This window comes from Diabrotica undecimpunctata, chromosome 5, assembly GCF_040954645.1.
Source record: "Diabrotica undecimpunctata isolate CICGRU chromosome 5, icDiaUnde3, whole genome shotgun sequence".
NCBI lineage: Eukaryota > Metazoa > Arthropoda > Insecta > Coleoptera > Chrysomelidae > Diabrotica > Diabrotica undecimpunctata.
This window is the reverse complement of record NC_092807.1, coordinates 40,579,986-40,596,837: the sequence shown is the minus strand read 5'-3', so window position 1 is coordinate 40,596,837 and position 16,852 is coordinate 40,579,986. Positions and strand designations below refer to the sequence as shown.

Here is a 16,852-nt window from a genome sequence, read left to right as displayed (position 1 = left end):
TCTGCTGGCGTTTCATCAGTTCCCTCGATGCCTTGCTGTTTTTCTGTTTCTTGCTCAGGCTGTTGAATAACTGTTTGTTCAGAATGATTTTCTGGTCTGTCTGTTATAGCCGACATGAGGAAATCGTCATCTGAAAATATTTCTGGATCATAAGGGAAGACGCCAGTTTTCTTAAATCCTGAACTGATGTTCGTAGGTGTCATTGATCTTTCATGCGCAACTTTAACAAAACTTCCGACATTAAAAATATTTACTGGAATACCAGGGTGATTAAGAAGTCAACCTTGCATGGCATTGTTATAATGCGCCTTGAACGATGAAAATACTGCTACATCTAAGGACTGCATTTTGTTTGAGCAGTGTGGAGGTAGTGTCAATATTGTGACCCCATTCGACTTTGCAAGATCCAAGGTTTCCATTGACAAATGGCTTTCGTGATTATCCATGATGAGAAGGCTGGGGTTGTTACAAGAACTAGAAGAATATTTTATAAAATGTTCCATTACTTGCGGAAATAATTCCCTGTTGATCCATCCAGAAGAAGCAGCCAATCCCAACGTACCAGCTGGAGCATCTTGTATCATCATTTCCTTGAAATGAACTCTGGGAAATACCATGGCCGGAGGTAAGGCATAACCACCAGCATAAATGATACTGCAGGTCGTTACAAGAACCCCTCTATCCCCACTAGTACATTGAGAGACCTGTTTCATACCTTTTTTGGCAAGAATTTTAGGAGGAGCATGAACTGTGGTGGTTCCAGTTTCGTCTAAATTAAAGACTCTACTGCCATAACTAAAACGAGACTCACGCTTAAGAACTGTTTCAAGATTTTTGAAAAAAGTTGAAACATTGTGCCTGTTAAACGCAGTAGAACGGGATAAACTACAAGCTTCTGGTTTTCGACAACTTAATTCTGGATGCCTTTTCCTGAAGCCAAAATACCACTCTCTACCTGCCATTGTTTGTTTTTTCCAATTATTAGGGATTTCCTTGTTTGTTGCTGACTCAAACGCAAGCTTGCGGCATTCCAGTGGAGTAAGTCCATAGCACATCTTTGCAGAGGTCAAAATATAGTCGACTAAGGTTTTCTCTTCATCATGTGTAAAAATTAACCTCACATCATATTTGGGACGAAAAACAGTGTCTGAATCGGGGTTCGCTTTAACTTTGCGTACATACCTAAAATAAAAGAAAAACTATTTTAAGAAATGAAAAATAGTGCATCATACAACAGAAAAAGTTACTTAAATGCATCTGATTTCTTACCTAAACAAAGTAACATAGGCAACACCTTGTAATTCGGCTGCTCGTCTTATAATCAGATTTTCTTGAACAACGAGACGCACAGCTGCTTTCATCTGCTCTTGACTGAAAGTGCCAATGTTTGTTTTGCGCTTACGGTTACGAGCCATCTTAAACTTGGATGACAACTAAAAAATAAATAATTAAAACATTGTTGCATGTGTCATCGGGTACAGTGAAACATGTTTCACTGTGCCCCACATGGACTTGTTTCAATCTGGACCATTAAGCACTTTTCCCAACAATTAACTTAACAACCTAACCTAAAACATTCAAAATACCGCAAATTTCAGAAATCATCAATCAATTATGTACCTTACCCCCAACGTTCTTAGCAAATATTAAATTAAATAATTGGAGACTTACCGGGTTAAAAATATATCACTTAAAATTTACTTGGAACCAGAAAAACAATATTTTTTTCGTCGCAACAGAACGGAGGACACACACTGAGGTTAAGATAACAAGTAGAGGACGGCGGGAACTTCTCTGAAGCGAAGGTTGTGTTGATTTGGCGCGGTATTTAAATTTTAAAATCTCTTTGTTTCATTGTGGAACATGTTTCGCTATGGAACACCCTCCCCTATGGAGGGTGTTCCACCAATGGGTGCAAAAAACACAAAATATATCTGTAAACAGTTCTATTTTTTTTTTAAACTGAAAATAATGGATAAGTAATTTAAACATTTTGTGTGATAGGTAACGAAACAATCAATATAGAGACATTTACATTTTTCACACATCGTGCGTGTTCAACTTTTGCAGAATCTTCCAGCACAACGTCTTCTTTTGTCGTTTGGAATTTTATTCACTAGGTGTTCCATCCTATCATATCTAATTTCATCGTATACTCTTTGCGCATTAGAATATGGAGATGGAGTCCTGTCAGTGCCTTTGGAAGATGATGAATATTTCTTCAAATAAACTTGCACGAAAACCCTTCGAAAGTCTATTTGGGACATCTGAGAGTTTTTTGATTTTCGATACAAACACCACCCGTTATTGACTGAAACATTAAGAAGCCATGTAAAAAATGCGCAGTACCATTTTCTGTTTCTAATTTATTCCTGTACTGTCCAACATTCTGATACATTCAAACAGTACCACCCATTTTTTGTTATACTCTGCAAGTACTGCTGGTCTGCTAATTTGTATGTGTATTTTTTTCCTTTTGCGAGTAACGTTCAATATTTAGACTAATATCAACAATAAGATAATAAACTGAAGGTAATAAAGAAATTGTTAAAGCAAAATAAGAATGGAAAATATTTCAAATTATCAGCTAGTTCTGATATTATTTTCGCCAGTGATGCTGCCGCCTTTCCAAAGTTTCTTTATAACCAAATCGTATGGGTTTGGCTCTTAAAAATTGCTTGCAGCTATGTTTACCATAGTATTTGACCATATTTTCGTCGATAGCCAGATCTTTGTCAAAAACAGAATACTTTCTGAATCTGGTTTTTACTGTATTTATAAATATCCGTATTTTCCAGAGCTTATCACTTTTATCAATATTTGCGTTAGAATTCAAGTGACTAAGCCTCAAAATTTGCTCAAATCTGTTGCGTCTCATAGCATTATACACAAGTTTGTTTCTAGTGTTAAGACTTTTCTCCCAATACATACGGCAGCTGGGAAGATTATTATAACCACTAAGAATCAATATAGCAATGAAACATTTCATTTCCTCTGACAAGACTTCTGGGTCGGGTAGGTTCTTGAAAGTAGCATATTGGTTTGTTTCCTCTATCCGCAATAAAATCATTTCTTCATCTAACAATATTTCAAATATATCAAAAACTGATTTTTTTTTTTAAACAGTAAATAATCTGACTCAGTAAATTGTTTCTCGTTATATGTGAAATCTCCCGAAACCCAATCCCGAAATTCAGAAACTTTTGGATATACCATATGAGCAAGTGTAATATCGATATCATTTGCCAAAGAAACGTTACCTTCTGTCGATTCTGACTGTTAAATAGAAATTTCTTCTCCTAGTATAATTCCATCAGTAGTTCTAATTTCTGCAGCGGCAAGCTGCTGACGTTTGCTCAAATTGTCGAAATCTCAGAACTTGTCCTCATCTCCGGAATCCTCATCCGTCAGAGTAGCCGAATCCGGTGGCGCTATATAAATTACCTCCATAGAGTCATCTATCTCGTCGTATTCTCCAATGATTATATCAATAGCTTCCTAATTAGTCAGGCCTCTTTGAAGAACTGCGCAAGGCCTCTATAATAAAAAAACTGGAGAACATGCATACATTATATCCTAGCTTTATAAATATGTAACAGGTAACAGTCAATTTCCTAACCGATCAACTTTTTTATTTAAAAAAATATTAAAGCTTCTTTACACAAAAAATATGTATTTATATTCTTATACTATGTGTTTTCTAATATTAACTTTATTATACAAAATAAGATTTATATACTTACTCTTTATCAACGAAGTCCATTATTTGAAGTTTTATTTTTTCGTTATATATTATCCAGGCACAGATTCAAAACAAAGTTCTATTGCTTCTATATTATGCAATTCTACGATAAAAAATTATTCCAATTTCATGATCCTTACATAGGATCATGAAATTTTGGGAAAAGTGATGAGGAATATTGGATTTCCATGCAGAAAAGCAAAAAATAACAGGAAAATTTTAATGGAAAATGGAAAAAAAAACTTAAACAGGTAGCGCGTAGTCTTGTTGTCCTATGTTGTCCTATGTCCACTATCCTTATAGTTGTCCAAGTTTTCAGTGTATAAGCTAATGCTATGCTAACCCTAAAAATATTTGTTAGGATGTCCAATACCTTTTGTAGTAGGGCAGGAAATATTTCATCTTTCGCTGTAAATCCAAATGGAGGAAAGTGGTTTATGGCCCACTTTACGTCGTCTAGTTCTCCTGGTATGGTGTAAAAATTATTCCCCTGATTAGATCATTTGCCATATGCATTCTGGATTCCTCTGGTACAGTGTATATAGTCAAGAGATTATGGAAGTTAAAGGAAGTATAATAATTATGAAAAATGTGTTAATAAAAAACCAGTTTTTAGCCTACAGTGTCCTACTATGGTTTGTAGAAAAGATGAAATAAAGAAATGGCAACTTTTTCTTCTTCGATGACTCCTCCTGCGATGGTAACCATCAAAAATTGGTTTAACGAGTTTCAACTTATGATGTCGCACTTCTGTTTTTGATAAGCCACGCCTCGGTGTCCAAAAATGCTAGCACGGAGGATAACGTGACAAAAATTTACAAACTCGTATTGAGAGACGGCGACTGAAGGTGCACGACATAGCTGAGACAATAGGCATCTTTATAAACCATGCATGTCATATTCTGCATGAAATTTTGGACATGGGAACTATTGAGCTGTTGGTGCGATGAATGCCGCTTTTGCTCACTTCGAACAAGTGGAACCGTGAAACCAATTCAAAGCAGTATTTGACACTATTTAATCATTATCCAAAAAGTTTTTACGTCATTTAGTAACCGTCGACTAAAGATGGATCCACTGGTACACACCAGAGATCAAAACACAGCCAAAATAGTGAACAGCACTCAGCGAACGTGCTCCGAAGAAGGCGAAGAATGTCCTATCGGCAGGAAAGGTAATGACCACAACTTACTGAAATTCACAAAGAGTGACCTACACCGATTATCTGGAAAAGGTCACAAAGGTAACAAAGTTATACTAAGCCGAATTATTGGGCCGATTTAATGCCGAAATGCACAAAGAACGACCCCATTTGGAGAAGAAAAAATTGCTCTTCCACCATGACAACGCCATTGCTTATACATCCACCGTAGCCATGGCAAAATTCATCGAATTGGGCTACAAACTGTGGTTCCATCCATCGTATTCTCTAGATTTGGTCCCGTGCGACTTATCTTCGTTCCTTAAATTGAAAAAGGCACTGGTCGGGCAGAAATTTAAGTCAAATGAAGGGGGTCATCGCCGGTACGGAGCATACTTTGCAGACCTCGTAGGAGAAAACGTATTTTTCAGATGGGTTAAAGAAGATAAAGCATCGCTGGATCCTGTGGGCTAAAAGAAGGAAGGCTTATTCTGTCGTGTTAAAAATAAATTGTTTTTGATTTTATCTTGTCATACGTCTGCCTTTTTGGCTTTATGTTTTATGACTATGTAAATAATTCTAGGATACGATATGCAAATATTTCATAATAACTTCTAAATAATGGGTTTTCTATCACATAAAAGCTGGAAGTGGCTGTAGCTGGTATTTATTTAAAATATTAAACTAAAGTTTAAAAAATTCTTTTGACATATCAAATTAATTTTACAGTTGTCGAAGAATGGTAATCAAAACATATATTATCCATCTCATTAAAATATTGTGCACGACAATTTAACTGGAATAAATTTGACATAGAAAATTAACTAGAAACTATTTGTAGAATATTGTAGATTTATTTTGAGTAAAAATCCAACTCACAAAACTAAACGTAGTGTATTTCCAACAATATTAATTAAACCATAAAACACAAACATAGTTTTGCTTAATTATCCTAAAAAACCTGTAGCATGCTCATGCAGTACATTCTATCAAATGCACAAATATTTAGACCAGGAAAACTGATCCAAATATGTAACACTACTATTGTTCTGAAGCTATTTTCTTAATTACTATTTAAATGGGAATAAGCCACAATTAAAGGTTAAAATACGTTTATTAACGTTTCAATTTCCACTTCGGAAATCGTTCTCAAAATACAAACATTAGTAAATTAAACAAATTTTGTTTTTTGTTACTTAGTGAAAAATTATTCTAATAATTTAATTTTATCTGACTCATTTATATTGACAATTCAGACATACATTATACATTTTAAAGTGAACGACTTTAAAATGATATTGCCAATATTGTTAAGTTGCGTTCCTGGGACGACTTTACTTATAAGATAGTTCATTCGATTACATGAAATCAACTTTAACTTGAAAATATCCGTCAGAAAAGATCATAACATGTGATTCGTCTTTAAAAAGACAAATACATGCCATGATGACAGTAAAATTCTCCTGTTAGTGATTCCATAGTAAATTATGAGGGAAAAACCAGGAAAAAACCTCGTAATACTATCCCGACATGGTAAGTATTTGATCGTACATTTAGTTTACCTTCACTAAACACCAAATTCCGATTTTATATGTTTGTTATTTAAAAAACATAAATGATGTATTCTCTATATGTTACTGACTTACCAATACTGGTATTTTCCTTTTAATAACTTCCTCTTTCAATATGGGTAACCAGATCCTACTACATTCTGCCGAGGAATTCGCGACACAATTGGTCTCATTTAGCATAATTAGCGCCGCTTCTTTGATTTTTCTCTTTTTACCATCCGTTTCTTTTAGGACTATATTTGAATCATTTTATTGAACCCTATGTATTAATTAACATTTAATCTAACAATGAACAAGAAAGGACAAGGAATTGCATTTATAAAATACCTTGTGAATGCGATCAGTTTTATTTAGGTGAAACATCAAGGCCATTAAATGTTAGAATAAGTGAACATCAATCCTATATTAAAAATAGAGAATTTGATAGATCTCAAATATGTAAACACGCATGGGATAATGAACATAGGGTTCAATGGAATGATTCAAACATAGTCCTAAAAGAAACGGATGGTAAAAAGAGAAAAATCAAAGAAGCGGCTCTAATTATGCTAAATGAGACCAATTGTGTCGCGAATTCCTCGGCAGAATGTAGTAGGATCTGGTTACCCATATTGAAAGAGGAAGTTATTAAAAGGAAAATACCAGTATTGGTAAGTCCGTAACATATAGAGAATACATCATTTATGTTTTTTAAATAACAAACATATAAAATCGGAATTTGGTGTTTATTAAAGGTAAACTAAATGTACGATCAAATACTTACCATGTCGGGATAGTATTATGAGGTTTTTTCCTGGTTTTTCCCTAATAATTTACTATGGAATCACTAACAGGAGAATTTTACTGTCATCATGGCATGTATGTGTCTTTTTAAAGACGAATTACATGTTATGATCTTTTCTGACGGATATTCTCAAGTTAAAGTTGATTTCATGTAATCGAATGAACTATCTTATAAGTAAAGTCGTCCCAGGAACGCAACTCAACAATATTGGCAATATCATTTTAAAGTCGTCCACTTTAAAATGTATAATGTATGTCTGAATTGACAATATAGATGAGTCAGATAAAATTAAATTATTAGAAGAATTTTTCACTAAGTAACAAAAAACAAAATTTGTTTAATTTACTAATGTTTGTATTTTGAGAACGATTTCCTAAGTGGAAATTGAAACGTCAATAAACGTATTTTAACCTTTAATTGTGGCTTATTCCCATTTAAATATTAATTAATGTAACACTTACGTAATATTTATTTATGTGATTGTGCAAACAAATAAAAACTAAGTCAAAGGAATACAGACGTTATAGAATAGTTTCGTATTGAACTGGATTTACTTATAATTTTCAAAAGAAATATTTCTAGATCATGTCTTGGTACTAAAATGGATGCGAGGGGTCTAGATGCAAAATCAGACATTTCCACTTTTTGGTCAAAGTTTGTTAAATATACACCTCTAATCAGTAATTACCGATCCATATTTTAACAATTCAATAAACAGAAAGAATGTACAACTTTTGGTAGTAATTTAGTTTGAAAAAATTTATTCATATATAAAAGTAAACTTTTCCTCCATCTATTGAGACTCAAAACGAGACGTTTCCATCAGTTACTTTTGTCGTCGCTTGACAACACTGTTAGTGGTATTGAAGAATGTTTGTATGTAGTATGAAATGTTTAATGGTAAGTTAGGAAGTTAGAATATTGTAATTATTTAATTTGTTATTGTGTTAAAGAACTGTTCTGAAGTACTTCATTCATTTATATTGAAGTACCGATAACAGAAAGAAAACTGAAGAACTAAAACTGAAATACAAGAAGTTATATTGGTTATTAAATAGAAGCTCACAACCTACAAGAACGAGAATATGCGTTCACTACTGTACATCAAGAAATTTACTACCAACGTCCTAGGCGAGCGGTTTACCCCTATCAGCAGAGCATCAACCGACTAAAATTCTTTTTGCATTTCTAATGCACCAAACATTTTTTATTCGATTCTATATATTTTTCCAAGATGAAATGTATTTTTTTTTTAATTTTTACAAGTGGGCCGACAATTGTTATTAACAAATAACTTATACAAAAAAGCAATTTCACCGAATTGTTTCGGAATAAATTTTTTAGGTTTATCTCATCAAAATAAACACTTTTTTTTTCCTGATAATTTTTCGAAAAATGCTTTCTTTTCGAGTTATTTGCATTTTTTTGTTAAAAAAATGCCTTAATTGGTGATTTTTGGGATTTTTTTTCTAAAAAACTACTAAATGAATTGCAATTTTACAAATAGCTTTATAATCTTTAAACCGTCGAGTACAAGTTAGAATATTTTGACAAGGATAAATGGTTTCTATCTTGCTAAAAACGTGGACCCAAATATTTCGAATATGCCTTTCGAGAGTATCCTGCTAAGCGTGTACAGCGGTTGAGGTGCTGTAGGCGCTAAAAAAAATGCATCTAATGAAAAATTACCACCTTCGAAACCAGCATTATTACAACATTACTTAAGAGCAAAGTGGCAAATAAATGAATGGATTCAAGCAAAAAACAATATTATTTCATCTCTTGATCCATTAACCCATGGTTGGACAATGGAAAATAATTGTTTCGATTTTAATTATTTTCAAGGCGAAACTAGTTTAGATATGTTACAAAAGTATTTCTGCTCATGTACCGGAAAATGTTCTACGAAAAATTGTAATTGTATTTCTCATAATTTAGAATGCTGCGCAGTTTGTGCATGTACACCAGAGAATTGTAAAAATGTTAAAGTCGACTCTATTGAAGACAATGAAATCAGCTTATGAGATGGAAATCCTGTTGCTATTGACGAAAATTTTCAAATTATTGACAATGAAAACGATGTATAATTAATATTATATTTTAATTTTATTATATTTTTTAATGAAAATTAATTATATATTGCTTAATGTATTTCACTGTAATAAAACATTCAATGATATAGTCCACGTATATTAAAAGAAAAATTGTAAAAAAAAATTTAATTGTTTTAATTATAATATGTCTATATAAAAATAATTAGAAATATCTTATTTTTTTAATAAATTGTACGTAATATTTGTATTGAATTAATTTTTTAAATTTAAACAAATATTTCTACGCGCCGCACGCCTGTATCGCCGCAACCGCTGTACACACTTAGCGGTAGACTGCTCGAAAGGCATATTCGAAATATTTGAATTTACGTTTTTAGCAAGATAGAAAAAAATTATCCTTGTCAAAATATTCTAACTTGTACTCGACGGTTTAAAGATTATAAAGCTATTTGTAGAATTGCAATTCATTTAGTAGTTTTTTAGAAAAAAAAATCCCAAAAATCACTAATTAAGGCATTTTTTCAACAAAAAAAATGAAAATAACTCAAAAAGGAAGCATTTTTCGAAAAATTATCAAGAGAGAAAAAGTGTTTATTTTGATGAGATACACCTAAAAAAATTGATTCTGAAGCAATTCGGTGAAATTGCTTTTTTGTATAAGTTATTTGTTAATAACAATTGCCGGCCCACTTGTAAAAATTAATAAAAAATACATTCCATCTTGGAAAAATATATAGAATCGAATAAAAAAGGTTTGGTGCATTAGAAATGCAAAAAGAATTTTAGTCGGTATATTCTGTATCTAAGCGTCTTTTGAGGGGTAAACCGCTCGCCTATCCTTGTCGCCCAATATATCTCCAAGTACAGAGGAACCTATCTAAAACTTATCAAAACAGCTAGAAAATGTACTACCAAAATCGTATGGGTAGCTCTAAAAATGTTGCAAAAGAAACTTGGTCCGTAATAAACAATCTTCGAAATAAAACTAAAACAGTTCAAGCAGTTTCTCTTTCAAACCCTAAAAATCTAAATGAATTCTTCGTTAATGTGAGTAAAAATATAACATCAACTATTTTGCCACAACAAGATCCTATTTCCTAGATGCCCAAATAAAAAAAGGTCTCGAATTCATTCTTTATAAGACCAGTTGATAAATCTGAACTGATCTAAACCATCAGTAATATCAAAAGCAAATCTTCCTGTAGTACTGATAAACTATCCATAAAAATTTTCTTAAATCTACCAACAAATATGTATGTTGGAAGTCCTGATCTCACTAATTAATGGTTCCTTTGAAAAAGGTATATTTCCAGAGTGCCCGAAGATAGCCATTATTATTCCTCTTCATAAGGGTGGTAAAAAATCGAATGTCTGCAACTATAGACCTAATGTCTTATTACTGGTCCTATGCAAAATTACTAAGAGACTTATAAAAGCCCGAATTATGTCCTTTCTCGTTGAAAACAACATTTTATCATAAAGTTGGTTCGGTTTTTTATCTAATAAATGTACCAGTGATGTCATGTTTTCTGCACCATATGAGGTCTATCAAGCACTAAACAATAATGTTTACATGGCCACTGTTTCTTGTGACTATGCTAAAGCTTTTGATTGTATAAAATACGACATTTTGATAAAAAAAAACTAAATTTCTACGAAATTCCAGGTATTTCTTTAAATTGTTTCCAATCTTACTTGAAGGGTGGGAAACAACTAGTTAGAGCAAATGATACTGACTCCAGTCACAAAAGAATTGTATGTGAAGTACCACAGAGTTCAGTATTGGGTCCTCTACTTTTCCTTATCTTTACAAATGACATCACTAACTTAAAAGTAGATGGAAAAAAATTTCTTTTTGCTGATAATACCAGTATCACATGGAGAAACTCTAATATTGTAACTGTTCATGCAATTCTAACTTCTGATCCACTTAAAATAAAAACCTGGTCCGACTCTAATTTTTTCTTTTTCTAATCCGACTTTTAACGTGTATAAGACAGTAGCATTATCCTATTAAGGAGCTCTTCAACCCATGCTTCTTAATAAGAGCAAGATCATTATCGTTGATTCTGTAAAACTTCTTGGTATTATTATAGACAGCAACGTTAAATGGTCCCTTCATATCAATTTGTTAAGTAAGAAACTAGCCTGAGCCTGCTATGAAGTAAGATCTGTTTCGAAGAAAATTAATTTCATCATCGTCTTTGGCTCTACAATTCTGTGTGGGTCTTGGCCTGTTCAAGAATTAGTCTCCATTCCCCCCTATTTTTCACTCTGGCTTTCCAATTTCTGACCCCTTGATTTTTCAAGTCATCTTCGACTTGAGTTTTAAATCTAGATCTTGGTCCGCCTCTCTTCCTGGTTCCTACTGGCTCTTGATATAATATCTGTCTTTGGGGGTCTCCAGTGTCCATTCTTTCAAGGTGTCCTAACTACCTTGGTCTATTAATTTTAATAGACCGTACGATGTTGCATTTTTCATAGCATTGATACAACTCTAAATTGTAGCGCCTGCGCCATATCTCGCTTTCTTGTACTCCTCTGTATATGTGCCTAAGTATTCTACTTTCAAAGCGGCCTAACAGTTGTTCGTCGCTTTTTACCACAGTCCATGCCTCTGACGCGTATATTAGGACAGGTATAATAAAAGTTTCATATATTAGTATCTTGGTTTTTCTGTTAATTATGTGTGATGTTAAGAGCTGCTTTAGTCCAAAGTAAACTCTCTTCGCCAGGTATACTCTTCTCTTAATTTCTACGCTTACTAGGTTGCTGTTATTTAGTTGTGTTTCAAGATATATAAACTCCGAGACCCCTTCGAATGTGTGTGCTTTTGTCACCAGCTCTTGTGGTGCTGCTATTTGTGAGCTGTTCGTGTCCTATTTTGTTTTGGATACGTTGACCTGCACTCCCATTGTCTTTACGGCTTTTTCCAATGTTTTAAAAGCCTGTATCAGGTCTCTTTTTGTCCGTGTTACTATGTCAATGTCATCTGCGTAGGCCAATATCTGTACACTTCTATTGATGATCGTACCTCTGGTTGTTATGCCCGATTTCTCTATGGCTCTTCCTAGCGCGATGTTAAACAATAGGCACGATAGAGTGTATCCCTGGCTTAATCCAGTATGTGTTTGAAAAGAGCTTGACACTCTGTTTTGTACCTTTGTAACTTTCGAAAGAGTTGCCTTTACCAATGTTATTAGATGCGACGGAATATCTAGTTCTGCCATGGCATTATAAAGTGCGCTTCTGTCTACACTGTCATAAGCGCTTTTAAAATCTATGAAGAGGTTGTGAGTATCAATTCCATATTCATATGTGTTTTCTAAGGTTTGTGTGAGAAGGAAAATCATTAATTGTTGACCTTCCTTTTCGAAATGCACATTGGTATTTGCTTATTTTTTCCTCAGTATATACTATTAAATAATCAGAAAGTATATAAGCTAGTACTTTGTAAGCCGTATTTAAGAGGGTAATGCCTCGATAGTTGTCACATATTAGTGGATCCCCTTTCTTGTGAATAGGTATTATAATACCTACATTCCAACTGTCTGGGAGTTTTCCTTTTTTCCAAATGGATGCAACAAGTTTTATTATGGATTTTTTTAGCGCATTTGCTCCATATTTGAACAGCTCAGGTGGTATACCATCTTTTCCAGGGAATTTGTTGTTTTTTAACCTTTTTATTGCCTTGGCAACTTCTTCTGTTGGTATATTATTTTTCTCCCTCTCATCGTGTACGTCTCCACTGTGGTTATTTGTGTCAGTCACTTCTCGATTTTCTATATTTAATTTCTCAGCAAAATTCTCCGCCAATCTCTCCACTATTTGATCCGGCTCATTGATAATTTCGGCTTCCTGACCTTTTTTTATGGTTATTCTAGGTTTAAATTATTTTCTGTTGTGATTCACTTTTTTATAAAATTTTTGCGCTTCGCTTTGTGAATTAAGCCTTTTTATTTCATCTAGCTAGTTTTCCAAATGTCCTTTTTTCTTTTGTTTTAGTATCTTTTTCTCTCCTTGTCTCATCTGTTTGTACTCCTCTTAATTTTGTCTTGTTTTTCTGTTTTGGAGTTTCCCATACGCCTGATTCTTTTTTTGAGTTGCCTGTGCGCATTCCGCATCATACCATTCTGTCCTCTTCCTTTCTTGTTTCTTCTTTCCTAAAACTGTTGTTGCTACTTCTTTCAGGACATTTTCGCACTCATTCCAGTAATTATCTATGTTTTCAACAGTAATACTCATTTGGTCTTCTAGTTTTTCTTTAAGTTTGTGTTTAAATCTATCTCAGGGTATCGTAGTCTGTCCACCTTGAATTTATCTTCTTTGCTTCCTTTACCTTTTTTGCGTTAGAGATTCGTGCCCTTAGTTTAGCCTGGACCAGGTAGTGATCGGAATCAATGTTTGCTCGACGTCTGGTACGTACATTCATAACACCGCTGTAATGTTTTGCGTCCACGACAACATGGTCAATTTTATTCATTGTGTTACAGTCTGGGCTAACCCAAGTGCCTTTGTCAGAAAATCAATGTTACAAAATAACATATTATGCATTGTTCGAGTCTCATCTTCGATATGGTCTTCTTTATTGGGATTTTCGTACAACTGCCCAATCTGATGTTATTTTTAAATTACAATTTAAAATACGGTATCTTTTTGGCCTCAAAATAACACATTGCAGAAGATACTTCAAAAATCATGGGATTTTAACTCTTCCTTCTTTGTATATTTTAGAAACTGTTTGCTTAATTCGTAAACACCTACAGCAAGACCTAATCGTGACTACTCTACCAGAAATTCAACCCTTGATGTGGATTTACCGATTTCGTCCACAAAGTTAGTAAAAAAATCTATATTATATTTTGCAAAAAAATTATACAACCCTTTCTCTCTATATAGAGATTGTTGTATAATTTTGTTGTTGTGTGTTATCCTTAACACATCTCTTAAGAAATTACAGTACGTTTATGTATAACTAACTAAAGTATTTATATATATATATATATATATATATATATATACATATATATATATATATATATATATATATATATATATATATATATATATATATATATATATATATATATATATATATATATATATATATGTATTTCTATTCTATTATTATGAATCACTTTATTCTAATCCTGCGACCTGTAAATTTTATAAATTAATGCATATTTTCTAATAATGATCCCACTAAATTTATTTGAAATATGTATGTACATATACATATATATATATATATATATATATATATATATATATATATATATATATATATATATATATGTTGTGTTCCTTATTTTTTTTTTCTAGAACAAACAAGTGGGTGAAATGAAGCACTACAATTTTTACTGTAATTTTTAATCAGATTCACTGTTCTATTTCATATCGCAATCCAGCGGCAAAAACTTTTAATTCGTAACCACAAATTATTCCCATTGCAGAAAAACCTTGCCACGCTGCAAAACTGTCATAACCATACACATATTCCAGAAAATTTATGAACACTAGAGCTTTGTTTTGTTTCACCGGCTATAAAATGCATGAACCTCAACTAAGTGAAATGGGAGGCAATTCTATAGACTGCTCCAGAAAATATGAGTGTAATGCCTTCCTATTAATAACCTCTTATACAGTACAATGGATAGTTTTGTTGTGATAGAGGGTGAAAAAGTGACGTTATTTTATAAACAGCTCCACATTAATCAAATGTTATGACAGCAGGAAAGTGATAGATTCTACTCAATAGTAATTTATGCATCACGTATAAAGTGTTAAAAATGGGAAACTTGATTACAGGAGCTGTCAGATGAATGCAACAATTTGATGTGTGAAAAAACACACTTTGTGCATTCATTGCATACAATATCTTTTCTACAGACTTACGCAAATATTAAAAAACAAAAGAGATATGTGTAATATTTTATTTTATTTGTAATAAGTCTTTTTATTAGTAACTTATTCAGAATGTGGTATTTTCACGAATGGAATAATTAGAAATGGAAAAGAGCGGAAAAATTAAACTAACTAGTAGTAGAAGTTGAGTATTTACTGTAGAAACACACATGACACATGACAGTCAAAACAGAAGAATGTGAACTTGAACACCTAATGTCAGCGATTAAGGCTAATATTGTAGCAAAGAATATAGACGCATATATGCGCCTATATTCTTTGATTGTAGGTTGGAACAAAATTGTTTTGGTTTTTTTTTAATGATGTTATATTAGTTAACCCATTAGAGGCCACCGTTACTATATGGTAATGTAAAACAGACGATTTTTAAAAATTCTGCGGTTCGCCCATGGAACTAGTCAGCCACATATTTTGAAAATAATTATTTCTAGGAATACTTCAGTCACCCATAAAACGTAATGGATTCGTATTTTAGTGGTCAATCAACCGTCGAGAGTTAATTATATGACAGTGTGGTTTGAGTTTATAGAAAAAGATGAACGTCCGTTTTGCGGACGTGCAAGTAATTTTTGATAGTCTTTCAGTAACTATATTTTAATGTTTTAAAACAAAAAATAAGTTTATTATACACCAACTTATTATAAATTGTTGTATTTTATCAACAATTAAATGTAGCGAATTTGGTAGATATAGTCAAAGTACGCCGTTACCATATGGTTGCGGTGGGCGCTTACGAAGTAATTACCTTATTTTGGTCAGTTGTGGATTTTCGTTAGCATAAGCGCTAGATATGGTTTACGGTGACGAGAAATTAGCCGAGCAAGTCGATAATATTTTTATAAAACCGTCAGATGTAACTGGTGCTGATACAGACGAGGATTCTGCAATGAAGATGAAGGGGAATTCGTAATTAACCTAACAGGTATTTTGCTGTACAAATAATGATATATCTACATTTTTACAGGTAGGCAGATACAAGTGCAAGCAGAAATACAACCTTCTAGCAATGAAAGGATAGGTACTGGCAATGAAGAAGTGCAGACAGAGGTAAGTATAACCCGTAATTTTTTTATTTGTTTAGGTTTAAAATTTATTTTTATTACAGTCACAAGCAGTAGTGGAGACACCCGAAAGAGAAACTACAGCATCGTTTCAACTATGGCAAAATGGAAAAAAAAGGATTTAATAATGAAAAAATGTGCTTGGGTGTAAGAAGACTTACAGTCTGCAAGTTTTTTGTTTCCAAAAGAAGATTATTCTAGGTATGAAAATCTATCATGTCTCGATATCTTCAGTATATTTTTTGATGATGGGACAGTAAACGACTTAGCGGAAGAAACCCAATGATATGGACAATTTGTAAACCAAACTGACCCATGCATTACATCTGGAGAAATACGTTGATTTATAAGTATTCTTCTGCTATCATATTACAATCCATTACCATCAAAGAGAATGTGTTGAGATACTCATGATGAAGTAAAGAACACGTTAGTTTCTAATTCAATGAGACGATATAAATTTCTACAAATTCAAAGGTTTTTACATTTCGCAGATAATACAAAGCCTAATGTTAGTGACAAAGCATTGAAAATTCGACCATTGATTAACAGAATAAAAACAAAATGTCTTGAA

At 32.9% G+C, this 16,852-nt stretch overlaps 1 protein-coding gene across 1 annotated transcript; it reads right to left on the bottom strand.

The window, feature by feature from the left end:
• Positions 1-278: 278 nt before the first annotated feature.
• Positions 279-1,415, bottom strand: LOC140442157 (uncharacterized). The gene is made up of 2 exons (XM_072533235.1): positions 1,270-1,415; positions 279-1,182 (listed from the first exon to the last, which is right to left on the bottom strand). The coding sequence occupies exons 1-2, from the start codon at positions 1,413-1,415 to the stop codon at positions 279-281; spliced, it is 1,050 nt and encodes a 349-aa protein (XP_072389336.1).
• Between the last annotated feature and the right edge of the window lie 15,437 nt (positions 1,416-16,852).